At 43.1% G+C, this 17,297-nt stretch overlaps 1 protein-coding gene across 2 annotated transcripts; it reads left to right on the forward strand.

The window, feature by feature from the left end:
• Nucleotides 1-852: 852 nt before the first annotated feature.
• LOC119657968 lies at nucleotides 853-14,248 on the forward strand. Of its 2 annotated transcripts, XM_038065177.1 has the most exons (8): nucleotides 853-1,156; nucleotides 1,346-1,408; nucleotides 8,143-8,271; nucleotides 8,412-8,565; nucleotides 12,518-12,653; nucleotides 12,820-12,885; nucleotides 12,990-13,886; nucleotides 13,964-14,248. In XM_038065177.1, exons 1-8 carry the CDS (start codon nucleotides 1,115-1,117, stop codon nucleotides 14,058-14,060), a joined length of 1,584 nt encoding a protein of 527 aa, XP_037921105.1. In that variant the 5' UTR covers nucleotides 853-1,114; the 3' UTR covers nucleotides 14,061-14,248. The 2 variants fall into 2 exon arrangements, with proteins under 2 accessions (XP_037921105.1, XP_037921106.1); XM_038065178.1 differs by lacking the exon at nucleotides 12,820-12,885.
• The last annotated feature ends 3,049 nt before the right edge of the window (nucleotides 14,249-17,297 follow it).

Genomic DNA, 17,297 nt, shown 5'->3' on the forward strand with positions numbered 1-17,297 from the left:
GCGACTCCACTGACAGTGGGCAGACAGGCAGCAGGTCAGGAATGCAAGGCGTCGATTTTTCACAGGCTCCGACCACTTCCTGCACCGAAATTCGCGTTCACAACAACTGCGTAGGCTCGCAAGCACCTCTTCCGCCACTTGGCAGGTCGCAAAACACTTTCTGCACCCGAAAATCCACTGCGGGACGACAACAAACGCAAGGGGGCGAACTGCACTGTGAATGAACTCCTATCGGCAGTCGCGGCCAGAACCAACGAACAACGAATTCCGTGTATGCGGGCTTCGAATTGCACCGAATCCAATAAGAAGAGATCGCCGACTGATTGGATTGGACGAGGATGAGATGAGAAGTACAGCGCAGACCTCGCTCGCGGGCGACTCGGCGAGCCAGCGGCGGGGCTGCCAGATGGTGTTTTATCGCGTCCGGAGAAAAGAGTGTGGTTGGACGGTTTCAGAGGCTCGAAATTCGCCGCTCAATCTATTTGAAAACGTATTTGAGGTAATTCACCGTTCAAAAGGGTAGAGCGACATTTTGGAAACTTCCAAAAAGCGTTCTCTGCTTGTCCAACAATAAAGGCAAAGGTTGGAACATGTAACGTCAACCCCAGCAGGAAATGAATGAACCAGAATAACGTTTTGCTGGTAAATAACTTATGTTTCATCGTTTTGTGACAATTTTCTATCTTCAATCTTTATTAAGTTCGCGAACAGCACCGCATTTGCCACCTACCTACTCACCTGCTCCCTAGCGGCGCATAGCTCGACGGGAACTTCTTAGAATTACATCACTCTCTCTCCCTGAAAATTTGGCACACTCTCCCTTCGGAACCTGTCAAACCTGAGTCTCTCTCGGATTTCTGTCAAAATGAAAAATGTTTTCGAGGGAGGAGGATACGTTTCGTGTGAAGTGATATAAAACTCGTCGCTTTTTCTCTACCTGCGCCCTCTGCTAAATTGTTAATTTATTCCTAATTTATATTTCCTAACGGTGTACGATGTACTGAGAGAATGTCGCGTTCAATGAGCGATCAATAAACGGTGAAATTCGGGTGAAAAGTTTTGCAGATTGGATCCGAGTCAAGGTCCTGTTCCTTCGTCCTGGCGCTCGGCCGGAATGTCGGTCGACAGCAACACTCCGTTGGACCCTCGAGTCCAGGTAGGCCCCTGCCCTGTTTCGCCTGCAGCTGGGCTGCTGGCACTGCTCCGGTTGTGCCCCGCGGACCCGTTTGCGACGCGCTCGCGATCTTGACCTTTTCCCTTGTTTTATTTTGACGAATTTCGAGAATTTATTTATACGCGATGACGCTCGTGCGTTTGTTTATTGAAGTCTTTGTTTTATTTTTAGGTGGAGCTGGAGAAACTGAACACGGCCACGGATAACATAAACAAATTCGAGGTGGAATTGGACGTGAGTAGTTTTGGGAATTTTTATTGATTTTCAATTTGGTTTTCGGCGGATCAGTGCCAGGAGGGACTGGACGGCTCGTGTGGCTGCTGCGTACTCGATTGGCAATTTGCGACAAAAGTTACATAAATCGGTGACCAGGGCTAAGAGCAAGTCATCGATTTTTGCTCATAAGTGCCATTTGGGGATACTGGGATTCCGCAAAACCACTGCATTCGCTATTCATGCTAACCATTTCCACTACAAACGACCTTAACAGAATTAGCTTTAAAAATTTCAAAAGAAAAATCCCTAAAAAGAGGAAAATTCGGTCCTTTTGATTTTCACGGTGAAACGGACTCTTGTTCCCTGAGGCCTTTGTAAGTATTTAAGGCGGAAAACCATTTGTGGTTCATTTCTTGTCTTGCTCATCTGTCCTCGATGGCCTTCAAAATTTTAACTTTTGGCTGGAAAACGGTGAAGCATTTTCCAATATTTTTTCTCTGTCAACCACGATAGAGAATCTGCATTTCTTCCTACCCTTGTTGAGCCATTTAAATGCAGAAACAAATTCAAATTGAGAAAGCGCGTTATAGTTTTCCTTTTACGAGAAAGCATCAAAGTTCTGTCCAGCCGGCATGTGGTAGGTATATAGACATGGACATCATCATTACTGAAATATCCAAACTAAAATCAAATTTAACGATTGCGTCCGAATACTTTTCCTTCTCCACAGACAGAAATGTTTTCAGAACGGAACTCAACAAGCTCATCAACTTCCTCAAGGGCAATCACAATGTTCTTGTTGCCGGGGACTTTAATGCTCCGCTGGTGATCATTACATTTCCGCCTGTTCAGCAATGGTAAACCAACTTTTTTTAAATCCTTGGTGCTACCAAACCCCAAAGGCTTTGTCCCTGATATCACAATATCAAACTCAGTCAAAACCAACTGATTGTGGGACTCTCTGGAGGAAGAGGTCTCAAAAGACCATCATCGACGGGATATCCCAAAGCTGCGCGTTTAAAATTGGGCATACACATCTCCATCTCAGACTCTCCAACATCACCCTTCCCCCTAAAATTAAAGTAATATCTGAAATTATCACAAATCAAGTCACGCTTTCCACATCCAAGTCTAATGGCAAAGGATCAGTGCAGAAAGACTGGTGGTCTGCAGACCTGCAACTCCAGGCAAAACAGCAAGCTTTCAGGAGCTAATCAGGAAAACTTCAACATTTTTATTGAGGAAAAAATAACTGGTTACAGGCTGTGGGGAAGGCAAAACGGAAATATTGGCATAAAACGAAGATGGACATCTCGGACTGCTAATTTTCCAAAGATTCCCTTGTAGTGGCCGCAACTTCGCGACGGGAGCGGGATTTCATTTGCTTTTTTGGGATTAATTCAAAATCAAAAAATCAAATAATGCTGTAGATTTGTTCAGTAGCTGGGTCCGCTCCAAACTCTTTTACTAATCAAACATTAAGATAATAATCCGAGTGGTAGTAAGAATCGTTATCTGTCGGGTGAGGAAAGGAAATAAATTACAATTATCCATCGGCTCTTCGTGATAGATTTCACCGTTTGACTCTATTAAATGCCTGATCTGTATGCAAACGCGAGGCTTTTAAATTCGCATCTAGCGTATGACGCCACCGTTGTTTCAGCGGCTTTTTGGTCGCTTATCATCGACTTCGATGATCAGACCAATCTTGGCAAGTGAATTCTCTTTGACGCGAATTACGTGACCATATCATCGAAGACGCCTTTCTCGCAGCTTTTCCACGAATGATCGCGGATATCCTCATTTCGGATGTGATCAAAACGTCTCAATACTCCAACGCAACGTCTTTGTCTCCATTACCGCATGACGCCGTTCATAGTCTCTTATAGTCGGCCAACACTCAGAACCATAGAAAGCGACAGGATGATAAATTGTAGATTTGAGACGTTCGTTGATACGTCGATCACAAAGAACAGCAGTTGTGGAACGCCACTTCATCCAGATTGCGTTAATGCGTGAAGCAATTTCATAACGCAGTTCTTCATTGGCTGATAGCATTGAGCCGAGATATTTAAATCGCTCAGTTCTAGGCAGGTCACTGCCGCTGACAGTGATTGTGCATGTTTCATGGGGATCGATCGTCAAAAATTTAGATTCAAATTGCGACTGTGTTGTATGAGGCAATCACTACATTTTTGGACAAGTTGCTCGAGATCTTTTTTGCTATTAGACGCTAGGAGAACATCATGTACATAAAGCAGTGTATACGGCGCTGGACGTTGGGATGTCCCGTGTAACATTGTCCATAACAAGCACAAAGAGGAATGGTGAGAGAGCGCTTCCTTGATGAACACCAACAGAGACACGAAGCGGTTTGGATACACCTGCCACACTTTGAACTTTACTTTTCTAATCGTAATAGAGCAATTGAAACCAGCGCACAAGTTCTTCTGGCACTAAGTGTTGTCGTAAAACATACTAGATAAGTTTGTGTGGCACACGGCCAAACGCTTTCTCTAGGTCCAGAAATGCAATGTAAAGAGGGCGATGCTTCTCACGGTGTTTCTCCATGAGTAACTGCGCAGTGTGTGTTGCGTCAGTAGTTCCGTAATTTTTGACAAATCCGGCTTGATTCACGGTTATTTCAACGATTTCGCGAATACAGTTGTCAAGAATGCATTCAAAAATATTTATGGTATTGGAAAGTAATCGGATCGGACAATATTTTGAACATTCTACTGGACTACCTTTCTTTTTCCATATTGGAACAGTGGTACTTTCTTGCCAGTCAGATGGTGTTCTTCCTTCCTGAATAACCCGATTAAAGAATTTACTGACCCACATTTTTGGGTCCCAGCTCTTCAGTTACCAGAGCTCAGACGCGATGTCATCAGGTCCTGTGGCTTTCCTCGATTTCATTCGTTTTATTGCCTCCTCGACTTCAGTTACGCTGACAGGTGGAACTGGTCCTAATGTCGGCAATTATTGTGGAAGTGGAGGATGAGCAAATTCTTCAATTGAAATTTTCTCGCCGTCTATCCGTCGCGGCTCGACGGTTGGTAAGCAAAGTACCGTTCTTGTCATTAACACAACAGAAGTGTTCAATATCGATATGCGTTCGTTTCGGCTTTTGACAAGTCGATACAGATCTCTCTAGCCATCCCGAGTGTGTTTATCGTAAAGATTTTTGTAATGGGCTGCTCGGGTGACTTCGATCGCATTCTTTGCTTCATGTAGTACCGGCCAGGTGTCAAAATCTCCAAATCGTCGGGATTATTTGAGAGGGGCACTAGTGACCTCGAATTTAAACATGCTACCACTTGGCACAACACCGTTGTAAATACTTCGAAGGTGGGTACCAATCGTGCTTCATCAAAAACGCATTTCAGCAGTCGTTTTGCCGACTTCACAGCCGCCTCCTACAATCCACCAAAATGTGGTGTAGCGACAGGGATAAATCGCCAGGTAACCCCCTCTTTTGCTGATATTGTCGCGACTTTTTCTGACGCGGATATTATCGTCTGCTGCATCTCCTTGTCCATTTGATTATTGACTCCGAACAAAATTGGTATCATGGTCGCTGTAGATCACAGCAGTGGACCGCTTCCGTCACCATGCAGATGAAAACGCAGACATACCCTCTCAACGTGGCTGTTGATCGACCCTTTGACATTCGTGTCCTGAAAGACTGCTGCTTCCGCACCTCCGACGCTTAGTAGGCCCTGCTGATCAACGATTGGGTTTAATTTCCTTAATTTTTTCCGCAGTAAGGCGTTCTTCTTAACTGCATTAATTTCTTCTTCCAAGACTGATTGTTGGAGAAGCTGTAGAACTATTCGCCAACTTTGCTCGTATTCGGCCCTTTTATTCGTAAGGAGAATCAAGTGATATATGCTACCACCCTTACGAGTTTTGGAAAACTTGAATATCGTTTCAACAGGTCGAATCTATCCGAAACTCCCGAAAAACAAGCAACTTCCGTTCGCTCCCCTTCATCCAAAAGCCCACATTCCACCATAAAGTATGTTTACGTAATTCACTCGGGCGGATGCCTCGCGAAGCATAGTCTGAGGGATTCCCTATTGATCTGATCTTAGCCACTCGATTTGCTACGCCAGCACGATGGTCGAGTCACTCCAACAGTATACGGGTGCCTCCTGTAGTTGCAAAGTGGATATTATTGTCTCCATGACTTCCGCCAACAACACTGCCTCATTGAGCTCCAGTCTCGGTAAAGTAATTTTTGTTTTCAAAAGCTTCACACGGATTTTATCACAGAGCAGCGACACCAGGCTTGGTAACCTTACTATAGATGACTGCGGCGTATGCGGATTCCGACGCGCCGCAGAACCCGTGTAGTTCATATCGCAACTTCTTGGAGTAATCAATCCAACGAGGTACGCGGCAATCCTCCCATTGCGGTAACTCGGCCTCGATAAGTTTCCAGGCAGTCAGAATTTCCTTTGGGAGATGTCATGTCACCGGTTGCCAAAAGTTCTCCAATGAAATCTTCGCAGCTACGGTGACTGATGCCAGCCATTGGAGCGGGTCAAAAATGCCAGCAATATTCGATAACCTCTGGCGTTTCGTTAACTTCTTGTTTGGATCGTACTTTATCATGGGGCTATCCGCTCAGCAAGATAGAGAAGAATATTTTATAGATGGTAGTCAACAACATGATAACTCTATAATTGCTGCACTTTGTGATATCCCCCTTTTTATGTGTGGGACAGATTAGTCGTCAGGCATTGATTCGCTGTCCCACCCTTTGAGCATCAGTTGATGAACCACATGATGTAATTGGTCGTCTCCATAATTAACCAATTCGGGTGTAATTCCATCGGTTCCTGGCGACATCATTTTTAAGTCGATGAATTGCACGGACTGTTTCTTCTATACTTGGTGGTGGCAGTATTTGTCCGTCATCTTTAGTTGGCGGAACCTCCAACTCGCCGATATTTGGTTGTTGAGCAGTTCATCAAAATACTCAACTCATCGCTCCAATATGCCCATTCTGTCGGAAATCAGATTTCCCTCTTTGTCTCGGCAGGATGAGCATCGAAGTGTATTAAGCTTTATCCTGCTGACTTGTTGGTAAAACTTGTGCGCCTGATGCGGTTGCTCCCTGTACTTTTCTAGTTCACAGACTTGTTGGTTCTCCCAGGCTTCCTTTTTCCGTCTGTGAAGACGCTTCTCCGCTAGACGGATTTCGTGATAAGTGTCTGCGCATGCCCGGGTTCTTTGAGAATGCAAAATTACTCGGTATGCAACTTTTTTCGATTCCATTGCTAGCTTACATTTATCGTCAAACCATCCGTTCTGAATTTTCTGGGGGCTGGGGCCAAGTATGTTTGTGGCCATATCAATACTAACGTTCTTCAGGTTATTGTGAAGATTAATTGTTGATGCTTCATCTCCAGAACTTCTGTTAGCTGCGGTTATTGCGCCATCCATTTCCCCTTTATAGGTGTTACGGAGGGCTGTGTTGTGATTGGCTTCAGTATTCACTCTCACCTGATTGTCAGAGGGGATTCTAGGTGGTATGGTTATTCGAGCTCGGAGCACCACGCCAACGAGATAGTGATCAAAGTCTATATTGGCCCCCCTATATATTCTGATATTCATCAAGGCTGAGAGGTTACCGAAAGTAATTGCAAATGTGTGCTTCATTTTTATTGATTCATTAACACAATATGCCTATGAATCGTAACCAGCGGTGACACCATTAGGACCCGATTTTAGCTGACCATTTTGCAATGTCGGCTGTCGTACGGAAGGTCGCGGTTCAAATCTTACTGGTGGCAGTGGAATTTGTATCGTGATTTGACGTCGGATACCAGCCGACTCAGCTGTGAATGAGTACCTGAGTCAAATCAGGGTAATAATCTCGGGCGAGCGCAATGCTGACCACATTGCCTCCTAGTGTACCGTTACGGTCTTGAATAAAGTGCTCTAACACACTTCAAGGCCCTGATCCAACATGGATTGTTGCGCCAACAATTATTATTTTGCAATTATTATTAAATCAATTATAGTTAACTGATTTTCATAGAAGTGGGCGTCTTGCCTCAAAGGTCTGATGCGTCTCCTAAAGTGGGGAGTCATTTTAGAAAAATGAAAGTTTTTCCTTTTGTGGCGACAATGTGACAATTTATTTGTACTTAAAAAAGGAAAAACTTTGTTTTCATAATTTTAAATACTGACTACCACTCCAAAACGCTAAATTTTATGTGGGGCTCAATTGTTCCCCAACTGATGCAATCCGCTATTAAAAGGATGGCGAATTAGAACCGACTAACTCATAGTAAATTATAAAAAAAAACATTTTTGGTAAATGCTGCATTCATACATAAAAAATACTGATCGAAAATTGGACTTGATTGAATTATTTTATTCATTAAGCCGTAAGACGCAATTTACTTCACTTGTGTAGCATTAAAGTTCACTTGGTTTGATCTGTGTCTTCGGGGTCTAAACTGGAATAAGTTCTTGGTTTACAAAGGAATAATAATACCCGCACTTCTGTGCTGCTATCAGCCTTGGTCCTTTGACAAATTCGGTTCGTCTGCGAATGCGGATTTGAGTTATATAAAAGATTCCCATCTCTTATTATTAACAAACTAATACGCATTCAGTGCTTTATTTACACCGCAATAGCGTATTGGAACATTTGCAATTAAAATTGGTTTTTTTACAACATTATGGAAACCTTTTAGACTCTCTACTAATATATACTTGTACTAATATTCCAGGAGGCAAAATGTGATTTCAAGAAGTTTTTAGCTGAAAGTGTTGACAAGATTAAGCAATCCGCCCATAAGCTGGGAAACTCTATAGAAGCTGCCAAACCATATTATGAAGCACGGCTTTATGCTGCACAGGTAAATGATTCCTATATTCGCAATGAAGTGTTCATTTTAAGCTTAGGTTGTAACGGCTAACATTTTTTAATAACCAACTTTTTTCCAGCCTAATACGCTCTTCCATAATTCTAATAAAATATTTCTCTTACCAATTGAAGCTTTCAAAGGAAGCACAACAAGCGCAACAAAATCATGATAAGGCTAAGTCAGTTCATGCAGCTGCCAAGGAGATGGTTTACTTAGCAGAACAAGGACTAGGAGAAAAGTCTACCTTAGATACGGCATGCCAGGAGATGTTAAGTCACGCTGCAAGTAAGTGTTTGCTGGAACATACAATTTAGAAAGTGTAGTTTACAATATGACCCTGAACATTTCACTCCAAGACGACATCCGTCGTGAGTGCGACAACTGGAGAGGTATTTACGTGCTTTCTGCCGTCGCAAAGAAAATGACTAAAGTCAGTAAGCATCAAAAACACAGTTCGAAATTAGATCGATAGAGAACAAGCGGTTTTTTTCGCGCTGGATCTTCCAAGATGGCTAGCCTGTGAGTTGGGGCTTAAGAATACGCTCAAAGCCTTCCCTGCTTGTCATAAGAGACAACTAAAAAGGATAGAAATTTGTGGGCTAGCAACCTGCAAATTTTGAAACTTTATCACTACCAAAACCTCAACAGCGCCTCGGATAGAGACTGACCTTACGGAAACTACCTTTGGCTATCGAAAACGGACTATGATTGGTTTCTGGAATGTGCGCATGCTCTTCGATAACGGTAACGAGGATCCTCAAAATGGTCGCTTTCTCTACTTGAGCGTAGAATTCATAAACTGGACATTCTGGGTTTAAGTGAAGTAAGATGGTTTGATTCTGGAGAGTACTTCTGCCCATCTTGCCACACTTAAGGCACTTAAGGCCTTTGTACTCTGGAAAGTCAAGTGGTAGCAGACGCGAAACCAGTGTCGAGTTGCTTTTGACGGCTACCGCAAGGTGCGCTCTCTTGACCTGGGAGCCGATTGCTAACAGACTTCTAACTGCAAGATTTCGGTTCAGGTTAAGGAGCATCACAATTGTACAATGCTACGCACCAACGGAAACTTCCGATCTAGTCAAGAAGAATGTTTTTTACGAGCAACTGAATCCCAAAGTGGGGTCTGACAACACCTTGCTTGGGCATATGATGGGGAAACACGGTCATGGCGACCATAACGGTAATGGGAGGTTCATTGACTTCTGCAACTTCCACCGCCTCTTCACATTGCTCGAGTACAGATGCTGCCATAAGGTAAGTTGGGTTTCAACTGACCGATGTCGGACGAGCAACCAGCGGTAGATTTAGGCGCTGTCTTCTGGATGTGCGCAACAACATTGACGTTCTCCCCGCAGTGTTATTTATCGCTGTACTTGCAGTTACTGCGGATTCTGCTTCCACTCGTATGGGAATCTGAAACTTTTCCCAGAGTGGAAGAAGGGGATGATCGTTAAGATTCCAAAAAAGATCATACGTTTTGAGTGTGACAGTTGGAGGGGTATCTGCGTGCTCCCCGTTGTCGCAAAGATAATAGCTAAAATAATCCAACGCATCAACGAACATCACGAAAGCTTGATCGGCATAGAGCAGGATGGTTTCCACTCCGGATACTCCTGCAGTGACCACATCAACATCCTACGGATCATTTTGGAACAATGCACGGAATATAGATCTTCGCTACATCTACTTTTCATCGATTTCGAAAAAGCTTTCGATAGCGTATACAGGGAGTGTATCTGGAATGATCTACCCAAGAGGGGCATTTCGGAGAAGATAATAGCTGTTATCTGAGCGGGATATGATGACGAAATACCAGTAAAATTTCAGAGTATTTTGAGGTCCAAAGCGAAGTCCACCAGGGTTGCATTGTTCCACCGATATTTCTTTTTGTTATCGGTAATCTTCTTCATGCTGCACTGAATTAGATGTTGCCCGACGCTTTTATAGCGCTAGATCCGCTTTCGCTGCTTTGTCTAAAATATGGAGCAGTTATCTCAACATTAAGATCAAGTTGAGACTCTTCTTTCCCTGTTGCTTTATGGGAGGAGCACATGGAAAGTGAACTGCAATGTTACTCAAAAGCTCCCAGCTTTCAACAATACCTGTCTGTGTCGTATTATCGTAGTACGCTGACGTGATACTATTACTAACGAACAACTTGATCGGCGCAGACTTAGCACTCGTACGCGTTGTGATAGGAAGACGGAAGTAGCAGTGCATAGGTCACACATTGAGGAGGGGTGACAATTCCATTGCGGGCTATGTCATGCAATGGAATCCACTCTCCCAAGATGACCGACGAGTGGGTCCCCCCCCCAGGACACTTGGTGTAAAGGGCGAGTGAGAACGATGGCGCCTAGGTGTGATTGATGCTCTATACTCCACCAAAGAGTAAAGGGCAAACATATATGTTTTAACAGTGCCACTAGGGAGTGTGCATCCAGTGCTCTATGTGTAGCTAGGATGGGGTTGCTATTTTTATTGTTTAATATCAAACATTGAATATCACTCCAAGCAGTGGTGGTGGCTATTGCAATTTACATTGTGATATGAGCGCGCGCCAATGGTACTATTTTTTATTATACGATCTTCCTCAAGTGGAGAAGTGACTTCACAAACGGAAGGATGAAGTCTAGTTAAACCAATAGATCTGTGAATTCGAGAAATACAGGGAGCAACCACCCTACATGCGGACATTTTAGCGACAACTCAGGAGAATATACACGTCGATGCTCATCCTGCTGAGACGGAGAGAAAAATCTGATTTTTATTTAAGGATTGAGGCGTCTCGAATTCGCTAAATATCGGATCGGACCATTTAGAGAGCAACTTAGTTCGACACCACTGTCCTGTGCGAAATCATCTTGGGTGTATAGCTCAAAAAGGCTCCGTGGACCAAAAATGTGGAAACAAATTGCTTTTCAATTGGTCCAGCTCAACCTGAAGTGAATGCAGACCCTTCCCTAGATCCCAAGACCCCTAAGTCCAAGTAACCTTGCCATTTCTTTAGGTTTTTGGGATAGTTCTGCTCTCTTAGTTGACTTCGGCCAACCGGGATGATCTTTGTTTATCGTACAACCCAGCTAGTTATTCTAAATGGCGCCCAACGTGGGACCAACACTCGGTCCCTTGCCTATTCCGACCCCACTTCGTTCTGGTATGGATAGGAATACATTAGTTTCTCAAATTTGTTCCCGGCTAGGCTCCACGTGAACTTGACTTGGTTTTTCAAAATTTGGGTTGCACGCCTTTTTCTCTGAAGCCTCATTCTAATCCTAATTTGTAGAATAGAGTTTCCTACACATTCCTTGGTAGCATAAGCAAGATTTTATTGGTTCTTGTGTTCATCTTGGGACTTATAGTCTCGTAGGTGAAGAAGTCTCTAGAGCTACTATCCTTTACTGCTACTTGCTGAAAGGTATTCCTGTCCGAGCTTCTGAGGAGTGTCCTTCCCTATCTGGAAAGAGTGCATCTTAGGAAATCCTCAGTCTACAGATCACACCTGAGTTAGGTTGCTACAGATCCGACATATGTCCGAAGACTGTTTGAAAGATCCTCGAGTCCTCTGTTACGGATGTTATTTGAAGCAGAGCACGCCTTTTTTTTTATATTATTAAAATAGCTCTGTCCTGTTAATTGACTTTGGTCGGCTCAGATAGTCTTTCGCCCATCGAGCTTGGGTGGTGTTGGCACATCGCTCAACCCACCTAGTCAATACACATTAGCTTATAGATTATCTACCTTATTTCGTCTGTCGGCAATATTATCATTTCCGATTAAACAGTTTATCCTAACAAAACGGAGCCAGTTATTTAGTATTCATGAAACAGAAGAGCTACCTTTTATCAACATAGTCCCCAGAACGAGACATTGTTAAGAAATACTTCGAAAAAATTCGAAATAGCCTTGCTTTATCAAACTTAGAAGCAGAGTGCAAGACTGCAAGGCTGGTTTCGCTTCGCATTTTGTGATAACCAGTCTTATTCATTGAACAACAGTTGATTGTAGAGAGATCGAAACTTGATAATACTCCCTAAAATGTTAACGGCGTTTCTCATGAATTCTGCATCGTATATAATTGCATTCATCGCTATGATATGAGCTACTTGGCTTTGCATAAAGCTAGCCAGCTTAACTCCGACTGGGCAAGAGAAACTCGGTCAAGATTGTTGCTACACTTGCATATGTGTCATCGTTATGTTTTGAAATTATAATCATTCCCTCCTTCTGCTTATAGGTCGCGTAAACCAATCGCAAATAGAATGCACTGAAACACGTAATTTACTAAAAATTACAGAGCTAAAATTAGAGGTTGCCAACAGCCGTGTCTCTAAGTTACAAGCGCAATTGAAGAGTGCTATCAAGGCTTCCAGGTGAGTTTAATTAGCTTTTTTCATAGAAAACAAAGGACTAGTTTCTTATATGATTAATGGAGTACGTGCAAGTCATCGACTTGAGAATTGCAATTTAATATGTACAAATTTCTTTATATTATTTGGCATTCTTAGCACCTACTTTAGTTTTTCTTTGTATTTTTAGTTACAATATTCGAAGAAAACTACTTTTCATGAATTTATTGGCCTACCAGCATGATTTATTAATTTTGTAAGTAGGAACATGATAGTTTCAATATTGTTTGTTCTACTTGTTTGTTAGCGGTGCGAATTAAGTTGTCATTCGTAATACTTACGCGTGTGTCTTTTATTCAGGCCATACTATGAAACCCGAGCCAACTACAACGGCCTGCTGAAAGCCCAGCGAGAAAAGATCACTAATTTGGAGAACAAAGTCAGTGACGCCAAGATGACGTACAATGAGGCACTAAAGAACCTAGAACAGATATCCGAAGAGATTCATAGAATGCGACAGGAGAAATGTGATAGCTACAATTTAAACATAAGTTTCGACGAAAGCAATAGCAGCCCATGCAATAATAAAATGACATTTCCAAATCAAATTGATTCCTGTGATGAGTACTTAGACTTCCCGCCGAAATTAAGCATGAAATCAAGTCCTGTTCGACAGAAGCGATTCGATCAGCATGACTGCCCTCATTTGTTACGTGACTTTGAGCACAGGAATGATTTCTTAATTTCATGCGTTAGTGATTTAGCGTCAAAAAATGATGATCGTAGTGCAAGTACTGCCGACTCGGTGTTCTCACCCTGTCAGGATCCGTCTTCAAGCTCAGCGGTGTCAAATTTGGCGGATGATATCGAACAGTGGACAGAAATACGTTTGTCGGATAGTAGCAGTTCGGGGTATTCACATCAGTCGGTCATTGATGACCGAACTCCGCCCGGTAGTGATACCTCTTCATCGGAGGATAATAGGAAGGTTACGTGCACGACTGTTTTTAACGTAGATGCTATTGACGATGCACAGAACAAGAAAAAATCGGGAGAAGGCATCGGAACGTGGATCACGCGATCCAGCAGCTTCAAGTCTTCGGGACGGCGCCAAAGTTTAGATATTCTTATAGATGCGAGCGATCGGGTTAAGGATGTATTTGCAAGCAGCTTCCAAAAAGTAGGACGAAGCTTGGAACGTAGAAATAGCGAATCGGAAGTGAATAATGACAACGGTGAATTCTTCCTATTTTCGAGGTATAATGCCCAACCATTTTTTTCAGATCATACATAAAATGCGTTTACTTCATTTCTATCTTTTCTCCGTATTCCAGGAACGAGAAAGACACGCTATCAGATGAACAAGTAGAAAACTTGCTTTTAAATGAGGATGACAACATGCTGAAGAACATCGGTGACATATCAAAGTAAGCAAATATTCAGAGGATCCAAAGCAATTTTGACTAATATTGAAGGCTTTAGAACAGTGGTTATCACTGTCATGTTATATGTGGAATTGTCTAGTCAACAAACAATTTTAAATTATCAACTATACAAACAGCTGATAGAAAATAAAGAAAAAAAGAAACTGATTAAAGTTTCGATTCAGATAGCAAAAAGGTGCCTTTTATTCATATTTAACTTGGGGCCAAGTCCTTTTATTTATCTATTTAGAGGAACAATAGACAGGAAGTTGAATTTCCAATCACATAATCTCCTCAGAGGGAAGAACAAGTAAATTGTGTGCTATACGCTTAAAACTAAGAAGAGGGACAGCGCCAAAGGAACAAAGCTCGGGGTCGCGGAGTAAAAATAGCTATCGAGCTCCGCGAAGGGAATTTCAAAATAATCTGCGCTGGCAAACAATGCGGAAAATAATATCCGATTAGGCAGAACTACCCACCAGGCAATTACGAAGCTTGAAAGGAGTACACATATCAAGGAAAATTCGTTTTTGCTGCAGGTAAGGGAGATTGAAAGTGCAGAACCGGGAAGAATAGGCCACACGGGGAAAGTTCTTTCTAAAGAAGAGGAATCGGTTGCTTATGTATTCTACAGATTCAGAAGCATTTGCGGAAGGTGGCAAATGCAGAGCAATATTTAAAGATGCTTCTAATGAGGATTGAAATATTAAGGGCTAAATTGAGGTAAAGGTAAAAGAAAAATTTAGGACAAATTCAAACATTTTGGGAACCCAATTGATCGTGTCGAAGTTGCATGCGTAAAGTAAGCACAGGCAGGTGAGGAACGAGGGAAGGTCTGATATGGAATCTTTGGGAACTATAGAAAACGTGTGACGAAATGGCGGAGGTGACTTTAATTTGAGAATGGCCTCTCGTAGTAGACGCAACAATCCGGTCTCTCTTGCCGAGGACCAGATCGCCGGAGAGTCGGTAAGTTTTCCCCGTACGCCAGCTTAGCAGGGCTGGTAGTAAATTCCTAGCGGAAGCAGAACAAAAGGCAAGACCTGCGAACAAGATGGCTCGTCGCGCGCTATAATGGCTGCTTTCAACGTCCGATGCCAACGTTCTATTGTAGCATCCCACTGGACTGCGGGTGGTATGCTGATGTAATGAAACACATTAAGTAATGTTAAGCTTACTTAACGCACAAGCTATTTTTATAATGTTAATTCAACTTTTTAATAATAATCGTTGGCGCAACAATCCATATAGGATCAGGGCCTTGAAGTGTGTTAGAGCACTTCATTTAAGATCGAAACGGTACACTACAATATTCTGTAGGAGGCAATGTGGTCAGCATTGCGCTCGCCCGGGATTATTACCCTGATGTGACTCAGGTACTCATTCACAGCTGAGTCGACTGGTATCCGACGTCAAATCACGATACAAATCCCACTTTTTCTCCTCTTAAAATTTATTAGACTAAAACTTCCACGATTGGTCTGCCGGCCTCGTGACTGCCACACCGCTACCAACAGGTAGGCGAGTTATTCAGATGAGGGAGTTTCACTTCGTGGTGAATTATATTATTCTGGTGCAAAGCTCGGACGAATTTTAATCTTAATCAGCACGCACCTCCACACAGTGGTCCACTGACGTTTGTATTCCAAGAGCTTTCCGAACTCCGAGATGAGAGTAGATTCAAATTGGATTCCTTGGTCTGTGATGATTACTGTAGGAACACTAAAGCGCAGAATCCACTCTCTACAGATGTCCTCAGCATATGACTATGATGTTATGTCCTTCTGAGGTATTGCCTCAGGCCACCACGTAAATCGATCAATGATCGTGAACAATACTTGTAGTCGTGCCAGTCTCAAAAAGGGCCTATCATGTCGAGAGGTATGGTTTTGATGCGGTTTGTCGACTTAGGGAATACATCTACTTCCTTCCTAGCATGCCTGATAAATATACTTTTGGCATGCAATGCGCTTTCTAGCCCAAGAATTCACGTCCGTGTTCTTGGACGCCCAAAAATATTTGCTGAAGACTATTGGCTTCGTTGTCCGAATACCAGGTTTCGCAAGATCATGCACTGAGCGAAACACTTCCTTATGAAAAGCGGCCGGAATATATGGACTAAGTCCCCTTTCAGATATCTCACAGTCAATAGAGAAATGTGAGCCGAAGATGAGGAACTCCTTGAACTTGTATTTGGAGTCTGACTGTGGGCTATGAAAAACTGCGTTATCAGAGAAATTGCCAAAAATTCGACTGAGGCTGGGATGTTGATCTCGGAGATCTGGGACAAAACGTCAACGACTAGGTTGTCTTTACCGGACACATGTTGAATGTCCGATGTGAACTGGCTGATGTAGGCTAAATGCCGAATTTGGCGAGGGGGACGCTTTGTCGGGCTTTTGCCCTAAGGCAAAAGTCAGACGCTTATGATCCGTGAACAAAGTGAAGTACTTGTTGTTTAGATACGCGACTAGTAATTTACGATCGTAGATGCTGTAGTTCCCTTGTTTTGGGGAGAAACCCAACGGTTGCCAGCTTTGATTCACCCTCTGGTGAAGAGCAGCGCCTACTGCGATGTCTGAGGCATCGATGAACGCCCTGTTGAGGAAATGCTAATAGTGTAACGTTTACCAACTGTTGCTTGGTGGTTTCAAACGCTTGGATGGTTCCTGAAGACTACACAACCTCTCGCGAATCTTTGCCTTAGGACCAGAGAGGAAGGTGTTAAGTAGTGCCTGGTGGGGAGTGGCTTTGGGCAGGGAACAACGGTAGAAGTTTACCATTCTCAAGAACCTTCTAAAGTCTTTGGCAGCGGAAAGCTCGCGATCGCTTGCACCTTGCCTGGGTCGTGTTAAATGCCGTCAGGGATGATGGAATGGCCCAGAAATTTCACCTGCTGCTGGGAAAATTTGCATTTGTCAACGTTGAGAGTTAGACCATTATCCAAGAGGCGTTGAAAAATACACTAGATATGTGCCAAATACTCGGACTCGGTGGAAGATACGAAAAGAATGTCATGCAAGTAGGCGACACAGAAGTCCAAGTTTCGTAGTACACAGTGGATGAATCTCTGGAAAGTTTGCACCGCATTGCACAAACCTTCAAGAGAGCTTGGAAAGGAGGATGTTGTGTTGACGGAATAAAAGCCTTTAAAGAAAGCTATATAAATGATATGTACCTCCATCGTGAATTGAAACTTTTAGCAACGAAGGTGGTGAAGTGGTACCAGCAAATCTATTGTTTC

This window comes from Hermetia illucens, chromosome 5 (genome assembly GCF_905115235.1).
Source record: "Hermetia illucens chromosome 5, iHerIll2.2.curated.20191125, whole genome shotgun sequence".
Taxonomy (NCBI): domain Eukaryota; kingdom Metazoa; phylum Arthropoda; class Insecta; order Diptera; family Stratiomyidae; genus Hermetia; species Hermetia illucens.

What these genes read in the sequence shown, in the direction of transcription:
- LOC119657968 (XM_038065177.1), top strand. Translation starts at nt 1,115, where the DNA reads ATGTCGGTCGACAGCAACACTCCGTTGGACCCTCGAGTCCAG. An exon ending in AATTCGAGGTGGAATTGGAC is followed by an intron (nt 1,409 to 8,142) that starts GTGAGTAGTTTT and finishes CTAATATTCCAG; the next exon opens with GAGGCAAAATGTGATTTCAA. An exon ending in AGTGCTATCAAGGCTTCCAG is followed by an intron (nt 12,654 to 12,819) that starts GTGAGTTTAATT and finishes TTGTATTTTTAG; the next exon opens with TTACAATATTCGAAGAAAAC.